Source organism: Pantherophis guttatus, chromosome 8 (genome assembly GCF_059756535.1).
Source record: "Pantherophis guttatus breed Tessera chromosome 8, ASM5975653v1, whole genome shotgun sequence".
Lineage (NCBI taxonomy): Eukaryota > Metazoa > Chordata > Lepidosauria > Squamata > Colubridae > Pantherophis > Pantherophis guttatus.
In genome coordinates this window covers 37,832,121-37,850,679 of record NC_142070.1, presented here as the reverse complement: position 1 = coordinate 37,850,679, position 18,559 = coordinate 37,832,121, and the positions used below count along the sequence as shown (strand labels likewise).

General features: G+C 35.0%; 1 protein-coding gene across 2 annotated transcripts in view; it reads right to left on the bottom strand.

Annotated features, from left to right (window-relative positions):
• Positions 1–237: 237 nt before the first annotated feature.
• ANKRD50 (ankyrin repeat domain 50) overlaps positions 238–18,559 on the bottom strand; it is a 47,372-nt gene continuing 29,050 nt past the window's right edge. For both annotated transcript variants that reach the window (XM_034401278.3, XM_034401280.3), the window contains exons 4-5: positions 6,548–10,098; positions 238–4,370 (exon numbers count right to left, since the gene is read on the bottom strand). In XM_034401278.3, coding sequence (XP_034257169.1) covers positions 6,551–10,098 — 3,548 coding nt within the window. In that variant the 3' untranslated portion in view covers positions 238–4,370; positions 6,548–6,550. The remainder of the gene's footprint in view (positions 4,371–6,547; positions 10,099–18,559) is intronic.

Below are 18,559 nucleotides of genomic sequence, written 5' to 3'. Positions count from 1 at the left end.
TACTTCACAACATTTGGAAACCTTCCAACCTAATGTTTTGACTTTTAACATATATTGTATTCCAAGCCATCATGCATATCTAAAGTGAATCAGGCTTAATATTGTATTACAAAATTAGGATAAAAAACAACAAGAAGAAATGAAACATTTGATATAGTCACATCCAACATTCCATTAATATAGTTAGGCTTTGATTTTTCAGAGAAGGGACAATAGCAAACAAATATAAAACAAATATCTGCTGAAAAGCAAATATATTTATTATGCACTTTCATATACATAAGGACTTTCGCTTAATATAATACAAGAAATAAAATAAAAATTTTACAATGTGAAATTCAATGTACATTTTAGGCTATTTACAAACAGTCCAGGAAAGAAAGTTTCAACTGTGCACCATGTTATTTGAAGAGTTCCAATGGAGGATATCAAGCATTAATAGATATTTGCATAGCAGCACAGGTGACAAGAGGAAAGGGTGCTTTAAGTAAAAGCAAAGCCATTTCCAATACTGATTATAACAAGACCTATATGGCACTGCTATACCTTAACATGTCAACATTTTGAAAGATAAATTAACTATCTGCTTCCTTTTAAGAATACCTACTGGGCTCACTTGTGCTACAGATATTAAAATTCTCTTTCTAAAACCTCAAAGGGTGATAATTTAGTTCATCTGGGAATGACTTTAGCCAGTGAATTGTAGGAAAAACTTTAAAAAAAGATTGTAAAATGAGGCAGAGTTTTGTTGATGGGAAAACAGAACCCAGGAATCTTGAGTTATATTAAATTATAGCTGATCAGCCCTATCAAATCAACAGAACTGAACACACCCAAGAACTTAACAATGGTAATAAAGCATAGAATTGTCACTTTCAGATAATCAATGTTTACCCTTCTTGAAGAGAGGCCACAAAAGTCAATATATTAAAATCATATATTAAAGCAATGTGAAAGAGTCTCACACTCTTGTCAAATGGGTAGATTTATAATAATAAGGGCAGGCATGCTGTATTCCAACAAGGTTCTGAAAATATGCAGTAACTTTTATACCATTATATTATCAGAAAGCACTTTCCTTCTGATCTTTTTTCATTGATTACTATGCTTAGGAGATATTCTTTGCCTTATCCCAGCTCCTTCAAATGATAAAATTATTCTGCTGAAAATCCAAAGGCTTCTGCAACATGTAGCCTTGTTGCGAGTATGGCCATAAATGTAATGATCAAGTCACAAATACATACTAGGATAAATACAATCTCAGCAATAGCTGAGATAAGAAAGACAACAATCTTTAGGAATATTTTTTAGAATAAATCATTAATAAGAAATAAGGGTTGCAGTTTTGAATTATTTTGCAAATACCCAGTATTAGCAATACTAGAAAAGGAGATTTTTATGAGTATGAATTCGTTTATATCACATGTATCTTTTATGCTGTCAGTGCAAACAACCCTGCATCTTTTTCATTGCAATATTTTCATTAGCCAGGGGAGACTTTTTACTGACAAGCCTTTGCCACAAATTTTAACCTTATGGCAGAAATCCCCATAGTTGACCTATAATTTATTCCATAAGCATCCATGTTGGGAAAAGTAAAGCAGTGACACTTGGTGACACCCCAGCAATGGGAAAAACATGAATTTCCTGCCATAAGTTACCAGGAAGAATGAAGCTTGTTCCTCCTATCCTGAGTTGTTTTTTGGTCACAAAAGAGATACACAGAGTAGCAGGGACAGGATTTTATATCAACAGATAAAGACTGCTACAAGGCAACTTCAAAAAACATTTCTTTGATATTTAGAGCTATAGAGAGTTTTTAAAATATATCTGAATGAATCAAGTGGTACAATCCAGCTATTTATTATTTTTATTTATTATTTTCAGCTGGAAAGATATTGTTGAAGTTTACCATTTACTTCTAATCCGATAATATTAATAGGTGCCAAAAATAAAACCTGAAAAGAGAAATTTATATTGGGGCCACACACAAAACAAAAAAGCCATTCATACTGCTTTAAATATATGCAGGCAGGTTATCTGGGGTTAGGCTTGTCAACTCTTCTAATCATTTCATTTTTTCAGTATATTAAATTGCTTTATGTGGGTTAACATTTTATGTCTACTTAACACCAGATATTTTCAATTTGTTTTGGACTATGTTATTCATTAGTTTCAAACAGGGACACAAATGGAGGTCACTAAATTGTCAATACAATATAGTTCAGTGCAATAGAGATATCTTGTTTATTTCACATCATTTAACTGAGGATTGAACAAGAACCTTCATATATTATAATAGCTGCATTACCACTAGACTCTCTCTCTTCCACAGAAAAATCTGAAGCAGCAAGTCTGGCTGACGGATCTCAATTGGCCTTTCAAAGAGGAAAAAGGCAATGTGAACACAGATGTAACCTGATTTAAGTCAATTAAACGAGACCTGGTTTCAACCACATTCCTTCACCAATGCTGTTCAAAACAAGTAACAAAAACAAGCTTAATGACTTGTATCTAGTACGACAATTTAGCTACCATTGTGAAAAGACTGACATTCCGGGTGAGAAGCATCCGATTATAGGGAAATATATCCATGGAAATACAATTTGAAATGAACAAAAAAGTACCTCATATTGGTTTGGTATCATGTGTTTGAGATGTCCTTTACTATGTATGTACACACTTTTTTTTTTGAGAACATAAAATGTGAACAAGCCATACCCAGATATATCCACATGACCAAACACCAACACTTCAAATTTCAGTGCTTTTTGAGGGAGATCATGTTATCAACTATTATTATGGCTGCAACTTTGTGAGGAAGTGAAGCTGGGATTGTTGTCTGTGGTTGGGAAAAACAGCTGCAGCCAGGCAGAAATGCTTCCCACCCCATTTCCTTGAGGGTCAACACAAGCTCATGTTTTTTTCTCAGAGGGTTGTAAAAGTTTACAGACCCAGAAACCTGACAGCATTTATTCATTCACTCACAAATTTGCTCACAAGCCTACACACCAGTGTTTCAGCTTCCCGGCTAATAGAGCCACACCTAGGCATTTTCAAGGACATGCCAATGTCCAGAGGAAGCTTTACACCACCCAGTATCTTAGCTTACAAAGCAAATGCTAAGACAGAATGGGAGGTGTGTTTAGGAAGAAAGGTGATATAAAGAAAAATGAAGGTGATATGTAGAGATTGGCAGCTATTACAAGAAGGCAAGAGGACTATCATTCAACTGCCAGGACCACAAGCTACGGTGAGCAGCATTGTGATGATGGGAATCCAGCTTGAAGCTTTGCTGGAAGCATGGTAACAACCAGAAAAGGAACAACTGCATTGAGGCAGCACTTCATCCCAACCAATGTAAAAACTTTTGGAAGAAGGCTAAGATTGAGAGCTATTTTAAAGACTTGGAGACTCTGTCTGAACTGAGTGTTAAAGATTTTGAGAACAAAATATTGAATATTAAAGATGTATTTACATGGCAACAGCAACTTCCAAATCTGAGAGAGGTGGAATTGACCCAGAGCAATAGACTAATGTTGGAGAAAGTGGGTGCTGTAATAAAACATTGTGTACAGATTTACTATGCTGTGATGTGCCCAGTCCTTGGAAAGCAAAGAACCCGCAAAGGCAATTAGCATTGTGGCTGTAGCAGTTCACATAATTCTCTCCTACATGCAAATTGCACCCTTTGAGATAACTCCAGTCTTTTGTATGAGTATATGTGAATCTGCAGTAAAAAATATAAGAAGTCTCATGACATCTTAAAGTCTAACTAGGAATCACATGCTTTATGTGCAAGCATAAAACAGCAAAAAAAAATTGATGGTGTTTAAAAGGCTTATTAAAAGAAATAACCAGATGTATGTATATATTTGTGAAGTGAGGTTGTTTCATTTTTTTAGGTAGCCAAAGATACGGATTATCTTTTTGACAGAAAGCAGATTTTTTTTTTTGCCATATTAAAATAAAATAAATACATAAGGCAATGCCTTTCAGCACAAGCCACCATGGCACCTTTACCCTGATGATGCCTTCTTGAAAAGGAGCTTACATGTCTAATTCTTAAAACTTTTCAGTTGTGTATGGAATATATGGCATTATCTTGTTCTGCTATTAAGGAAGAAAGTGCTTATTCTATGTATTAAGTATAAAGTACACAAAATACAATTTCTGAAGCACAGAAGGTTACATTAAGAAGGCAGCCTTAACTTTTAGGCACATTGCAGTAATCAAGGTAACTGTGCTGCAGTGATCACATTCAGAATTTTCAATGTAGTTTAATGAGCAAGAAATGCTTTTATCCAAGTCTAGCTGACAAACCATTCTTGGCAATCTCTTCTTTTTGTTCCTGGTGTTATGAAAACTTCCTAAAAAAAAACACAAAATAAAATGAAAATTTACATTCTGCCTCAAAAATCTCCAACCTTATCAATAACTAAACTATTTATGATGTCTTCAATGATATACAAATAGCGATGACTAAAAATCTTACAGTTTATCATTGATTTCTGAGGATATTTAAAATGGATTGTTTGAAATCAAATCCATATTTTGATCAATAAATTACAATGAGGTCTACTGTCTCTAAGTAACACTGTCATGTCAAACTTGCTTTTAGCACTTAGGATCATCTTTACTGTATCTTGGTGACATCAGGTTTTGAATTTCCTCTGTTGTCCCCCATTCCCCCCCCCCCCGCACTGAGTGCTATTCATAGGAATTAAGAAACAGAATATGGTGATACAGGAACATGATACAGATATTATGGTACTGGTGATAAGATAACAATATGGCAATTCTATTTTTACAAGATCGTATTAATGTTTAACATGTAATTTGTGATTTGCAATTATTTTTAACAAAATTGAAAGCTTTTGTAACTTGAAACTTTCTACTCATCCTTGAATTTCATTAGGTCACTGAATTCTTATGGTTTTGTAATATCTTAGGGATGAGACAAGATTGCATGGGCTAACACACAAGGGCAATTTACAATATTTTAAAAAAATAATATGTATGGAAAAAAATCTTGATTAAAGAAAAGCTTGTCCTTGAAAAAGGCGTAATAAGTCACAAGAAATCTAATATATACAACTATAAAAATAGAACTCTTACAGATAGCTTATTTATTCTTAAATGAATATATTTCAGTCACTGATTGAAGTTAGGTGGTATCCATATTGAATGAAATAAAATATATTGTAAATCTATAGATCCAAGTTATTATTTTGGAGTCACAAGTGCAAAATCCTCAAATTAAAATAACTTATTGATTGACGAGGGACTTAATTCTAATTGGTCCTTTTTTTTCTAGCAAGGTTTGAGTTTGAATATGCAATCTTATGACTCTTGGAAGTTTCAATGTATTATCTAGATTTTAATTCCTTTCATATGGTAACCACATAGAAGGTTATCAACCTCTGATGTTAGCAAATGATGTAGATAAAATTATCTTTTTCATAGGCTTTGGTTTATACATATATATTTAGATGACTGATTTTCCTAGACTAACATTGGTATCTTCTCAAATGTATGAAAATGTAGAATCAGAGACATCAAGCACGAGCACAAATTTTGCACAAAACTTATATTATGCAACCTTCAATGTCTCCCCTGGTTCTGTTATTTTATCTAACTTCATATCTCACACAAGTAATACTGTGGTTACAAATTTGCATTAAAGAGCTATTGAAGTGTTTGCAGATTTTTTTCTCCCAATCTCTTCAATAAATCATTATCAAAAAGTACTAGGGCTATTTAAATTACTGAAATTTTTGCTCCAAAAAATGCATGGCCATTCTATAGCTATAATGCAATCCTTTCAATTATCTGGAACTCCACCAAAATATATCCTTTAGTCTTCTTTTAATTAATTTCCTAACCAAACAATGAGAGACCATGAACAATATCATATCAAAGTTCATAGCATTTCATTCAACTCTGGATTAATGGCTACTTTAAAACAAAAAGATTAGTTTGGGAAATATAACGAATCTGTGCTACTTTGTAGTGCTTTTGGCTATTCTCAGAGTTTCAACTAATTATTTTAGAATTTATTTTAGGACCAAAATCTGAAGCATAATTGTTACATTTAAAACAAAAAAAAATTGGGTATTTCACTTCAACATAATCATGAAACTACTTTCTAAATAATTAGAAGGAAATTAATCAAAGAATCTGACAGCTATAAACACATTTAATCTAAAGAAGCAACAATATTAATGATCTCATTTAAAGTTTTGATTTTAATTTTTGGCAAAGCATTAGAGCTATTTTGATAGGGCATCCATAAATTCACTATTTGGCTGATGAAGGGCTGTGGCAAGCAAAAATTGTCTCAAGGTCCCATAAAAGTCAAGTTTGTGAGTCTATTAATGTCCACATGGACATGATTTAATGCAACCTACACAAAAATGCCTCTGGCCATTTAACAGTTATATGGTATATAAGGTTCAATGGAAAATCAGAAGTTCTCACTTTTGATTGCCAATCAGCAACAATGCCTAAGAACCCTTTGAATAGGACAATTCTAAAAGTTGCTCACCTTTTACAATGGTGTTTCTTTCTTGTAACTGAAGCTTGGGTCATTTCCCTCGATTTGAAGCTTTAAGGCTTGTTTAAGGCTAAATTCTGTTTCTGCAGATGGATAGCCTTCCAAAACCTCCTGATGCCCTCGATCCTGGACTGTTCGTGGAACAGATACTCTACCAAGAAAAACCTGATTGCTCTGAAGATGGTAGTTTGGATTTGTCATTATTCCATTTCTCTTTTTTTGCTCTCCACTTTGTTGATGGATCAGGAACTGCTGTTGGGACCGGCAAACTTCTTGCTGGGCTGAAGGGACTAAAATTTTGCACTGGGTATCAGCAGGCATATTTTTAAGAGGCACGGTAGTGCCACATTTGGCAACAGATATCTGCTTATCAAACTGAGTCATTTCATATTCTAAAACTTTTGGTTGTGAGGAAGTGGTTTGTTTTACTTTTTTCCCAGCAGACCCGGATTTGTTGGAGCTCTCAGTTTTCCCTGTTTTGTTCTGTTTTGTTGATTTTAGGTTGGGTTTCACTTGGCTCCATTCAAATTCACTATTTGGCGAACTATGATTCTGGCTTAAAGAATGAGTGGTGGAAGAAGGTGAAACAATGGACTGTCTACTTCTACTGCGGGGCAGTGAATGCTGCTGTATTTGTTCTGTGAAGGACATATTGTGGAAACTATCAATAGGTACTGTTTGGGCAGTTGCTGTAGATGAAGTTGTACGAAGAGAAGAGTTTTTGGAACTTTTCAGTGAATTATTAGATAAAGAGGATTTCTGTCGGTCAACTGTTGAATCAGGGGATTCAGAGGGAGAACTAAAAGCATGAGATGGGCCATTTGACAAACCACGCAAAGCAGCTTGTACATCACCCCCACCAGTGCTCCCTGAACTGTTTGATTTTATAGTTAAGGATTGCATTTTTGAAGGTACTGATTGCAAAGGTTTTTGTTCCATTGTATGGATTGGGGAAGGAGTGCATCCATTTAAACTAGAAGCACCATATTTTTCCAGTAGTTTAATTATTGGCGTGTGCCCATTCTTTGCAGCAACACGCATCGCTGTGCGCCCAAACTGATCTGCGTGATTTGGATCAGCACTATTTTCCAGTAATATCTGCACCACATCAATATGTCCTTCTTGGGCTGCAATGCAGAGTGCAGTAGCACCCTGATTGCATGTATGATCAACTAAGGATCCATGCTCAATCAAAAGCTGAACTACTTTGACGTGACCCTGCCATGCTGCCGACTGTAAAGCTGACCGTTTCTCATTGTCTGATGCATTTACATCAGCGTGATATGTTATCAGCATCTGTACCATCTCCACATGGCCCTGCCAGCAGGAAACATGGAGTGCCGTCCTTCCTTCAGCATCACTTGCTTCTACATTTGCACCATTTTCTAAGAAGTACTCAGCCATTGATAGCTGGTTCTCTAAGGCCAAGATGTAAAGTGTTGGCCGGCCATCAGCATCTTTATAGTTCACATCAGCTCCATGGCTGAAAAGTAGTTCAACTATATCTCTGTGCCCTTCTAAAGCAGCAACACGGAGTGCATTTCTCCCATCATAGCCTCTATGATCAATATTAGATTTATTTTCCAGTAAAGTCTGCACACAGTCATAGTGGCCCTCCTGGGCTGCCAATATGAATGGTATACGTCCATCATTATCAATTTCATTAGTCCGAGCACCTTGTTCTATAAGTGCTTCACATATTAATCTGTGACCTTCAAAAGCAGCCATATGCAAAGGTGTCCATCCTGCATCATCCCTATGGTTTTCATCTAATCCTCTGTCTAGCAGAGTCCGTACTACTTCAACATTACCTTGAGCAGATGCTATGCTAAGAACTGTCCGTCCTTCACTATCAATGCTATCCACAGCTGCTCCCCAAAATAATAAAGTATTTACAACTGAAGCATGGCCCATTGACGCTGCGGCAAGAAGAGGGGTGCGGCCATTGTTGTCAGTATGATCTACATCTGCTCCACCTTCCAGAAGCAAATCAACAACATCTACATGCCCTTCATAGGCTGCTACTAGCAGTGGAGTCATTCCATCTTTGTCACAATGATCCACCTCAGCTCCCCTGTCTATTAAAAGGCTCACAACGGAAGCATGTCCCTTGCTAGCAGGAACACAAAGAGCAGCAACTGAGAGAGCAGTCCTTCCATCCACATCCTCATGATTTACCTCTGCACCATGGTCCAGAAGATGCTCTACAATTTCTTTATGCCCCATGTACGCCGCAGCAATTAAAGCAGTTCTCCCTTCATTATCTGCTTTGTTCACCTCAGCTCCATGTTGCAACAGATTCAGTACAATATCTTCATGTCCTCCCCAGGCTGCTGCTCTCAAAGCTGTTCGACTGTCAGCATCTGCACAGTCTACTTTTACACCAGCATACAGAAGTGCAGAAACAACTTCAGTATGTCCACCCCAAGCTGCAGATCGCAATGCTGTCCATCCATCATGGTCAGTATGATTTATGTTAGCGCCACATCCAATCAAACAATTTACAACTTTGGTGTGTCCTTGCCGAGCAGCTAAAGTAAGTGCTGTCTGCCCAAGTGTATCTTCAATTTCGAAATCTGCTCCTCTAGAAACTAACAAATTCACTACATCAAGATTGCCACTGTAGGCAGCATTGGCCAGCAATGTTCTTCCATTTGAATCAGATTGATTTATTGAAGCACCATTATCCAATAAAGTTCGAATAGAATCTTCTCTTTCTAATGCTTGTCGCACAATGCAAGATGTCCGATCGTCTTCACTATTAACATGAGCACCAGCTTTTACTAGCAATTGTAAAACTTCCTGCTCTTTGGGGATCAACATCAACAAAGAATCTTTAACAGGAGTACCATTCCAGATCATCCATAAAGCTAATTCAGAAGTTTCCAGTTGTAAATTTGAATCTATCAAATGCAAAGCAAATTCTTGTGCTTCCAATGGTGCTAAATCCTTGGCTCGACATGTATAACTCATTGCTAGCATTCGGTGTCCCTCTGCTGCATTACATAAATATTTTTGTGTACAATGTTTTACATCCAACAACCATTCTGCAAAACTGTAGTGAAAAAGGATCTTTGTGTTTCCTAGACCATCAACGAGAACTTTTGATAGAACATCTAGTTTGCGCTGGAAATCCTCCATAGACAATGCCATATTTTTGGTCCACACTGCATGGAACAATTCAGTTGTCGTGAGTGGTCTGCAAGCAGCAAGGATTACATTCAGAATAGGTTGGACTTTTGCAAACTGTTTTCTCACAAAAAGTCTCTGACAAAGCCAAAGATAGAGTCCATTTAACGTTCCAGGGATATCACGAATTTCTCTTAGCATAATGAAATTTTCTACTACTCCATCTAGGACACGCTCAAGATACAGAAAGCAACCACTGCTTTTAATGTGAAGCTGATTCAACATTTCTGCAGTTTCTTTTGTGAGATGTTGTCTCAGGGCTTCTTCTTGATCCAGGCGATGAAGAATATACTGTTGGACATCTTTCACAATATAGGCCTTCCTGAGGTCATCAAGACTTATTTTTCGAAAGCCTAGACAAAAATAAGAGAGACAAAATGTAAGCATTTCATAAATTTAATTTCAAACAAATTTTACTTATTCTGTTAGAAGTGTTCAATTTACTTACATGCGACACATCATATGTATCCAATATTACATGAACTACTTAATTATGCAATGAAGGTTTTTCTTAAACACAGGACATGTTTCTTGTTTAAACCTCCAATTTTTAATACTTTATAAAGCAAGATTACATACTCACAATCTCTAAACTTGCAATATGATTCACAAACTGAGTTTTGGAATTTGCTGTATCACAAACAGATTGTTTATTCTATTTGCAAGATTATTAACCATGATTTGCCATTTGTCCATCTCTATAATATTATGACTTTTTTCAAGTCAGAAGTTCACAAAATTAATTTTGTAACAATCAAAATGTAATTTAAATTCTCTTTTTCTTTACAACTCCATTTCATTAGGAATATGAAAAGAATGGGGAAATTCAGATGAAAATGTCGTTAGCTCTACCTAGACAAAAGGATGCAGCATAAATGGATAAATAGTAAGGATTTTGAGAATGCAAAGTGAGCATTCTGTTTCCCCTTGAAAATATTTATTAATACATGAATTAATTTATTAATTGGAAAATATTAAACACAAGAATAAGACTAATACAAAGTAAAATAGGGCAAAAAAGAGAAAAATGAAAAATGAAAGAAAAATAACTAAAAGAAAAATACTAGTAAAAGATAGAAAAGAAAGAAAAGACATAAAGAAATGGCTTTCATCTTGATTTTAGCAGTTATTAAATACAATTTTAACTTGACCTCTCTATCTAAAGGTATGTCATGACTCTTTTCTTTCTATAATCTATCCTATCCTATCTAATCAAAATCATATTCATTTTTTTACATATTGACTCTATAAGATTTTTCAGTCATGAATAAGCATAGATATTGTAATTAAACAAATCATTTCAGCAAGCTGGATCACCTTTACCAATCATTCCTTTATCATAAGTATTGCCAAATCTTTCCATCTTTGTCCAAAGCTATAATCTCACTGAAGTTATAATATATAAAAACAATTTTCCATGACTTAATTTCTAACTGCTGATCCATCATCCCAAAGAAAGTAGTTCTGGTTTCAGTTCAATTATAATCATTAACATTCTCTGAATCATTGTAAGTATTTGGATACAAAATTTTCTAGCTTTTCCCAAGTCCACCAAATATGATAAAATGTCTCCTATTGTTATTCACATTTACAACAGGAATTTGAACTGCCCTTTTAAAATATAGACTAATTCTCTGGTGATATACCAATGATATATCTTTTAAAAATTGTATTTAATGTATAGTGTAATTTCATTCCTTTCAACCATGTATTTTCCCATTGTTCTACCTGGTATACTATAACCAAACTTTTTAACCACTTTATCATACATTCCTAATATGTTCTTTTTCTGTTTTGAATTTCAAAACAGAATACATTTTAACAATCACATGTTCATCATTTGTACACAACTGTGTTACAAATAAGTTTAATAAGGTTCAATACTATACATTTTGTTACCTGATTTACATTTTTCAGATAACTATAAATAATAAAACCATTGATTATTATGTCCTCTGCCACCAATTCTTCTCTTGATTTTATTTTACATTTATTTATTCATTTATTAAACCCATTGATGGCCTAGCAAATTCACCCGCAAGGTCAGACCATGCAATGCTCAGAGAAATGGGGAAGAAGAAGAAGAAGAAGAAGAAGAAGAAGAAGAAGAAGAAGAAGAAGAAGAAGAAGAAGAAGAAGAAGAAGAAGAAGAAGAATCCAAGTTACATCTCACAGTCTACATGCCTCAGTTAGCATGTTAAATGTTGAAATTCATGACAGAATAATTAGAAAAAGACTGAATAATTATAGTTTGTTTAGAAAGGTTGCCAGGAGAAAGCCTCCTCTAAAAAGAACATGACAGCACAGCTCAGGTTTGCAAAGTTTAATCTGAACAAATCACAAGACTTCTGGAACAATGTCCTTTGGACAAACGTGTCAAAGTGGAGATGTTTGGCCATAATGCAAAGTGCCATGTCTGGCAAAAAATCAAACACAGCATATCAGCACAAACATCTCATACAAACCATCAAGCATGGTGGTGGAAAGATGATAATTTGGGCTTGTTTTGCAGCCACAGGACCTGGGGACTATGCAGCCATTGAGTTGACCATGACCTACTCTGTACACCATAAACTCCTCTATATACCATGAACTTCTCTATATTCTAGAGTCAAATGTGAGGTCATTTGTCTGACAGCTAATGGGTCATACAACAAGACAATGGTCCCAAGACACAAGCAAATCTACAACAGAATGGCTGAAAAAGAAAATCAAGGTCTTGCAATGGCCCAGTCAAAGTCCAAAGCTCAACCCAATAGAAATGCTGTGGTGGGACCTCAAGAGAGCTGTACATAAACAAATGCCCACAAACCTCAATGAATTGTAGAAATGTTATAAAGAAAAGTAGTCCCAAATTACTCCACAACAATGTGAGAGACTAATAAAGTCATACAGAAAACACTTACTTCAAGTTTTTGCTGCTAACAGTGGTTCTGCATATTGAATCATAAGGTATACTTCGTTTAAACACATGGCTTCTCCATTTTGGTTTTCTTTGTAAAATAAATAATGGCAGTGTAATATGCTATGTGTTGCTGTTCATTTGAGGTTGTATTTACCTACCTTTAAGAACTGCTAAGGACCATGTGATTTTTTTCTGTCCTGTTCAGAGACCTCAATCTCCTTTATTCATTGAATTGAATAAATATATACATTTCAATTAATTAACTTAAGGAAGCTGCTGAGACAGAACTGCTAATATAACTACCTAATTGCCATGCAACTACCAAGACATAACAGCATCTATGCAATAGGTAGGATACTTTTTTTAAAGAAATGAACAACTTGTGAATACTAAAAAAAAAGCCTGTAAACCTGGAAATAAAGGTTTAATTTAAATTATTCCCAACTTTAATGATGCATTGTTCAACCTTTGAAATCTGTACATTTTTCTTTTATTCAGGCTAAAATCTCTAGTTTATTTTGCATTATGAAATTCATATGGACAGATTGTAGTTAAAATTCTTTTGAATATACACAAAAAAACTGCTTGTAGCATTTTATTCTTAATCCTGATCATTCGTTAGAAGTTACAGATGTGGGGAGTAATTAAAATAATAATTACAGATCTATATACAAAAGCAATAGCCCTTTAGTATAACATAACGATGCTAAAATAATTAAGACCAGATGCTGATGAAACAGCTGTTTGGTTATTTATTATTTCACAAAAGCTTCAACATTTCTGTAACGCCATAAAAGAAAATAGTAAATGGAATAATAATCCATGGATCATCTACCTACATGCTAATTTGTTAAATTGCTTTGGTTTGTGGTCACTGATAAATTCTTAAGAATGTATGAACAAAATCTAAATCAGATTTAGATCAGATCATAAGAGTGACTGCCACATAAAATTCACATCAAAAGAGAATGGGTATGCATTTTTTAGGTTCATAAAATGTCTCTCAACTCTGTCCTCCAAATATACATTATATTTATGAAATAGTAAGATTTGTTCAACATAGCACTATTGTTTTAACTTTCGCTAAGCCTCGACCAGCCTGTATTTAGGAAATGCTTTGCAAGGCCACAGTATAATCATACGCTTAATTTAAATCTGCCAATAGGTAGTTGGATGTAGCTAAAAGTAGAACAGAAAAATAATACAAGTTAGTGAATATTACACTGGGATAGAATCATATCTCATTTAATAAATTTGTATTGAAATTACTGTAACATGCCCAACAGGGATCTGCTTTTGAATCTAAATTCACAAGCTTTACTGATGCAGATAGCTTCTAGTTGGTTAGTAAGCAACATGCAAGATATTCCAGGCTATCTGTGCTGCTGCAGGTTCACTTTGGCTGCAAATCTGTTCTAGCTTACAGGTTAATATTCAGAATATTTACCTTCATAGGAATCCTCACTGTGGGACTTTGGATCAGTAATTACCTTTCCATTCAACTTCCTTTACAGGAGAGTCATTGTGTGGAAAATTAAAAGGGAATATGCCTTAGATATCTCCTTGAAATCCTAGAGAAAACCTAACACATAAACAAATGGCTTATTGCTATTAGAACTTGAGTTAACTCCAGTACTTTTTTTTTGCTCTGTACATATCCAGGCTTCGTAATCTCTAATGCAGACTTGATGGTGATGCCATTAATATGACTTTATTGGTACAAGAACCTTTTCAATTTTAACACTCACAGTATATTGCATTAACTGCCTTGGGTTTGAGCAATCAGCTTCACTTTGGCTGAAGGTTTTTAGATCACTTTGATGAATTGTCTGAGATTGTTTCTAAATGTACACAATTGCAATGTGGATAGTCATCACTTAATGACCATTCATTCAGTTACTGTTAAAATTAGTGATGGCTAATGGGTAGAACAAGTGGTCTTTGCAATTACAACATCGCAGCATTTTGCAATTATAGGATTTCATTTGTGACCTTCGCTGCTGGCTTCCTACTAGCAAATTCAATGGGGTGGCTGGCAAGAGATTGTGAATGTGACCATGTGATGTCACACTTAATGACGCTGTAGAATTCGGCTAACAACAGCAACTGAAAACCACGAAGTGGCATGGCCACAGGACATTGTGCTTTATGCGCACATTGTTTAGTGATGGACATTTCAGTTCCAAGTAGCACGATTAACCGAGAAATATTTTAAAAACTAGTGTTTTTTGTTGATTTGTAGTTCTATATTTTTATTTTATTTTTGTAAATTGCCCTGTATATTTACTATAAATTATTCCTTTTTTTAAATAATACCTTTGATTTTGGATTTGACATGCTTAATAAGTGTCATCAATTGGTACAATGTAAAGATTCTAATTCAGCACACATGACCTTGAAAGATATCAGTCTGGAAACTTCCTTAAAATAAAGTTTCTTATATTACTAGAAAATTGTTTTATCAGCTCAGTCTCATTCAGGGATTTCTTTATTTTTCTTGTGTCATTCAAATGATGGCTTTGAATTTGGCATTACTTTTAGAAGTGTTACAATTTTCTGGCAATTTCTACTGAATATATCTCCTTATTAACTACATTCACATACAAGAAATAAATAACATTATCTTTTTAACAATAGTGATCGAAATAACATTCTATTGCAAGACTTAGCTCATTACTGCTTGACCTAAGAACAAAAGTCTATTTCACAATGCAAATTCTACATTGTTCAGATTTCTCTTATAGTATATCAACTTCTTCCAAATAGAAGCTCCAAAACTGATTTCTTTGACTTATTAAGTATTCATCCCATTATAGCAATAGTTATATACTGCCCCATAGCACTTTACAGCAGTGTCTGGCCAGTTTACAATGTAGAAGCATTATTTGCATATTGCCCCCCTCCACCCCTCCACCCAATCTGGGTCATTTTAAAGACTTTGGAAGGCTGAGTCAACAGTGATCCTTGTCAGGATCGAAATTCAGGCTGTGTGCAGAATTCGCCTGCAATACTGCACTTTAACCACTGTACCACCAGGGCTCATTATATATTGGTATCTTGTGAATATTGAAAGTAACATTTGGTCTGTGATATTTTGGTCTTTAATGTGATAGAAATGTTAATATGAAACATTGGTACCTTGGAGGTTAACAATTCACTGTGGCATAAAGCTTTTAGAAATACAACAGATCTGATCTTTTAAAGATGCCAAACACGCAGACGCTTGCGTGCGCATGCACACACACACACACAGCTGTTCCTATTAAATTAGCAAGACTATGCTATAACAGTGCATTTTATTATCTTCAATGTGTTTGCCTTTTCCATCATTAACATACTTCATATTTGTCCTTCACTCAGTGCATCTTTTACATTTGTAATCTAAATGATGAACAATGTTCCAGTGTTGTAAATATGAATAATTTGCATCACCAAGCTAAGTTGATTTTTATAGTATTAGGTATATTAGGTGTATATCTTTTCAAAAGAAATTAATAATCACTAAGTAAACTTTAACTGGACAACCAAATCCTTTTAACAATATCATTTTAACAAAAGTCAAACCACAGACTTCTTGCAGTTGTACAAGTACCTGTAAATAATCAATGTTATTTGTTAAAACTGGTTTAATTGTCCATTTCAAGTCTGTTTATTTTATTTATTTTATTTAATTTGATTTATATGCTGTCCTTCTCCGGAGACTCAGGCCAGCTTACAATGCGCTAAGCAATAGCCTTCGTCCTTTTGTATATTTATACAAAGTCAGCTTATTGCCCCCACAACTGGTCCTCAATTTACCTACCTTAGAAAGGATGGAAGGCTGAGTCAACCTTGAGCCTTGGCGAGATTCGAACCTGCAGTAAGTGCAGGCAGCTGGTCTTAATAACCAGCTTAATAACAGGGTGCCTTAGACCACTGTACTACCAAGGTTCTGTGTATATATTTAAGTCCCTTCCTCATATATACATGTACAACCTTGTAGGTAAGTATATGGAAGAGACTTGAATATAGATTTTTTTCTGCAGTACTAATCTAATCAGAGCTCAAACATAAGAGTATCTGTATACACTATAGTCGAGGAATTTATTATTTTTGTATTTAACCTCTTTTAAAATGCTACAAGTAATTGTCAACACTTAAAACAACAAGGAGTTAAAGGCCGCTACTAAAATTTCCATGAGATCTGGAAACTGAATTTGTACCGATTGATATTTAATTTAGTTAAGAATTTTAAATGGAGTTGTATGAAGTGCTTCACAAAATATATTGGCTTGAATGAAACAGCTGTCCTTGAAGTGCTAAAGCAGGGGTGCCCAACCCCGGCCCATTACTGGTCCATGGCCTGTTTGGAACCAGGCCACGCAAGCACCCGGCTGGCAAATGCGCACGCAGCTCGACTTGCATGAGCATGCGCACCAGCCCTCTGCTTGTGTGGCCTGGTTCCCCTGCCCCCACCAACCATCAAGGCGTAAAGGTTGGGGATTGCTGTGTTAAAGCATTATCCAAAGGGCTTAATAAAGCTGCTTTAAAGTATTTTTCTGTCAGTGTGTGTAGCACAGCCCTAGCTCACATTTAAACATGTTATGGCACACTATGTATTATTGCACAATTATACTCTATATGTGGTATTTTTCCTGCTACATACATATTCATTGTAACTTAAGGTTGTAGACAGAATTTGCTAATAGCGTATGCTCCAAGAAAAGCTAAGATAAATAAGCAGATATAGGGGAACATACAAGACATAGCTTTCTTGTGGAATGTATATCACATTTGTTTGTAAAAGGAGTTAAAATTCAATTAGTAGTATTGCATTTGCCTTAGTTGCATAAAGCCCTAAGATTCAGTGTCTCAGATCATCTAAGATATATATTAAAAAGACCTGTTAATGTATGGCTAGCCAGCGTTCTAGGCCCATATAAAAAGAGTTAGGATAAACTACTATATTGTATGTGCATTTCTGTTTTTTTAAAAAATAGTAATAATTCATGATAAAAGCATGATGCTCTACTTGATTCTAATAATAGAACTCTTGATTCAGATATTGTTAAGTAATATTTCCAGTGGAAACAGAAAGAGAAAGTAACATTCAGTTCTTAAAAACCTGCATTTGCCCATCAGACTTGGGACAGGTGCAAATATCTGATACAGACTTGCTGCATACTTTGGAATCCTGAATATTGAAGTCTATAACAATACGAGATTTTTGAAAAGTTCTCGGGGGATTTGCTTCCTTTTTGTATATATTAACTCAGCGCCACAGCTTTGCTATAATCTGGTAATAATCTGGTAATAATAAGTACAACTTTCCCCAAATAGTAATTAAGTGAAGCAAGATGCCATGGAATCCATTAGTTTCTTCTGTATAACTTGAATGCGTGTCTTTAAGCAGCATTCCTTGCTCTTCAGGCAAACATATTTGCTGATAACATATTCTAGTCTAATTCAGTCTAATTTAAACCTGAGATGCAGTCACTAACCTGAAATAATAAAAGTTCAAAGGAGAGATCAACAAGAAAAAAAAAAAACACCTCAAAGCACCATAACTGATTTTAGTCTTTACTTCAAGATAAGAGAGTATGCAGAAACCAGACAGATTTTTGGTAGGTGGAATTTGCATTTCCATAGGAATGTTTGAGAATCTGTACATAACTATCTTCTTTGCAAAATAAGTCTGTACTCTGTGATAAGTCTTTGCAAAATAAGTCTGTACTCTGATACACTTGCTCTTGAGGCTTCTGGGTTCACAGATCTGCCTCAGCAATATATAACTGAAGACTACTTTAGACCCTTTTCCCTTAAGCTGTTTAGGTTGAAATACATATTGATTTTCCTCAAAACATTCTGCAAGGACATCATAAGGCACATCCATCATCCTTTATACATAACAATATAAAGTAAAACAGAAT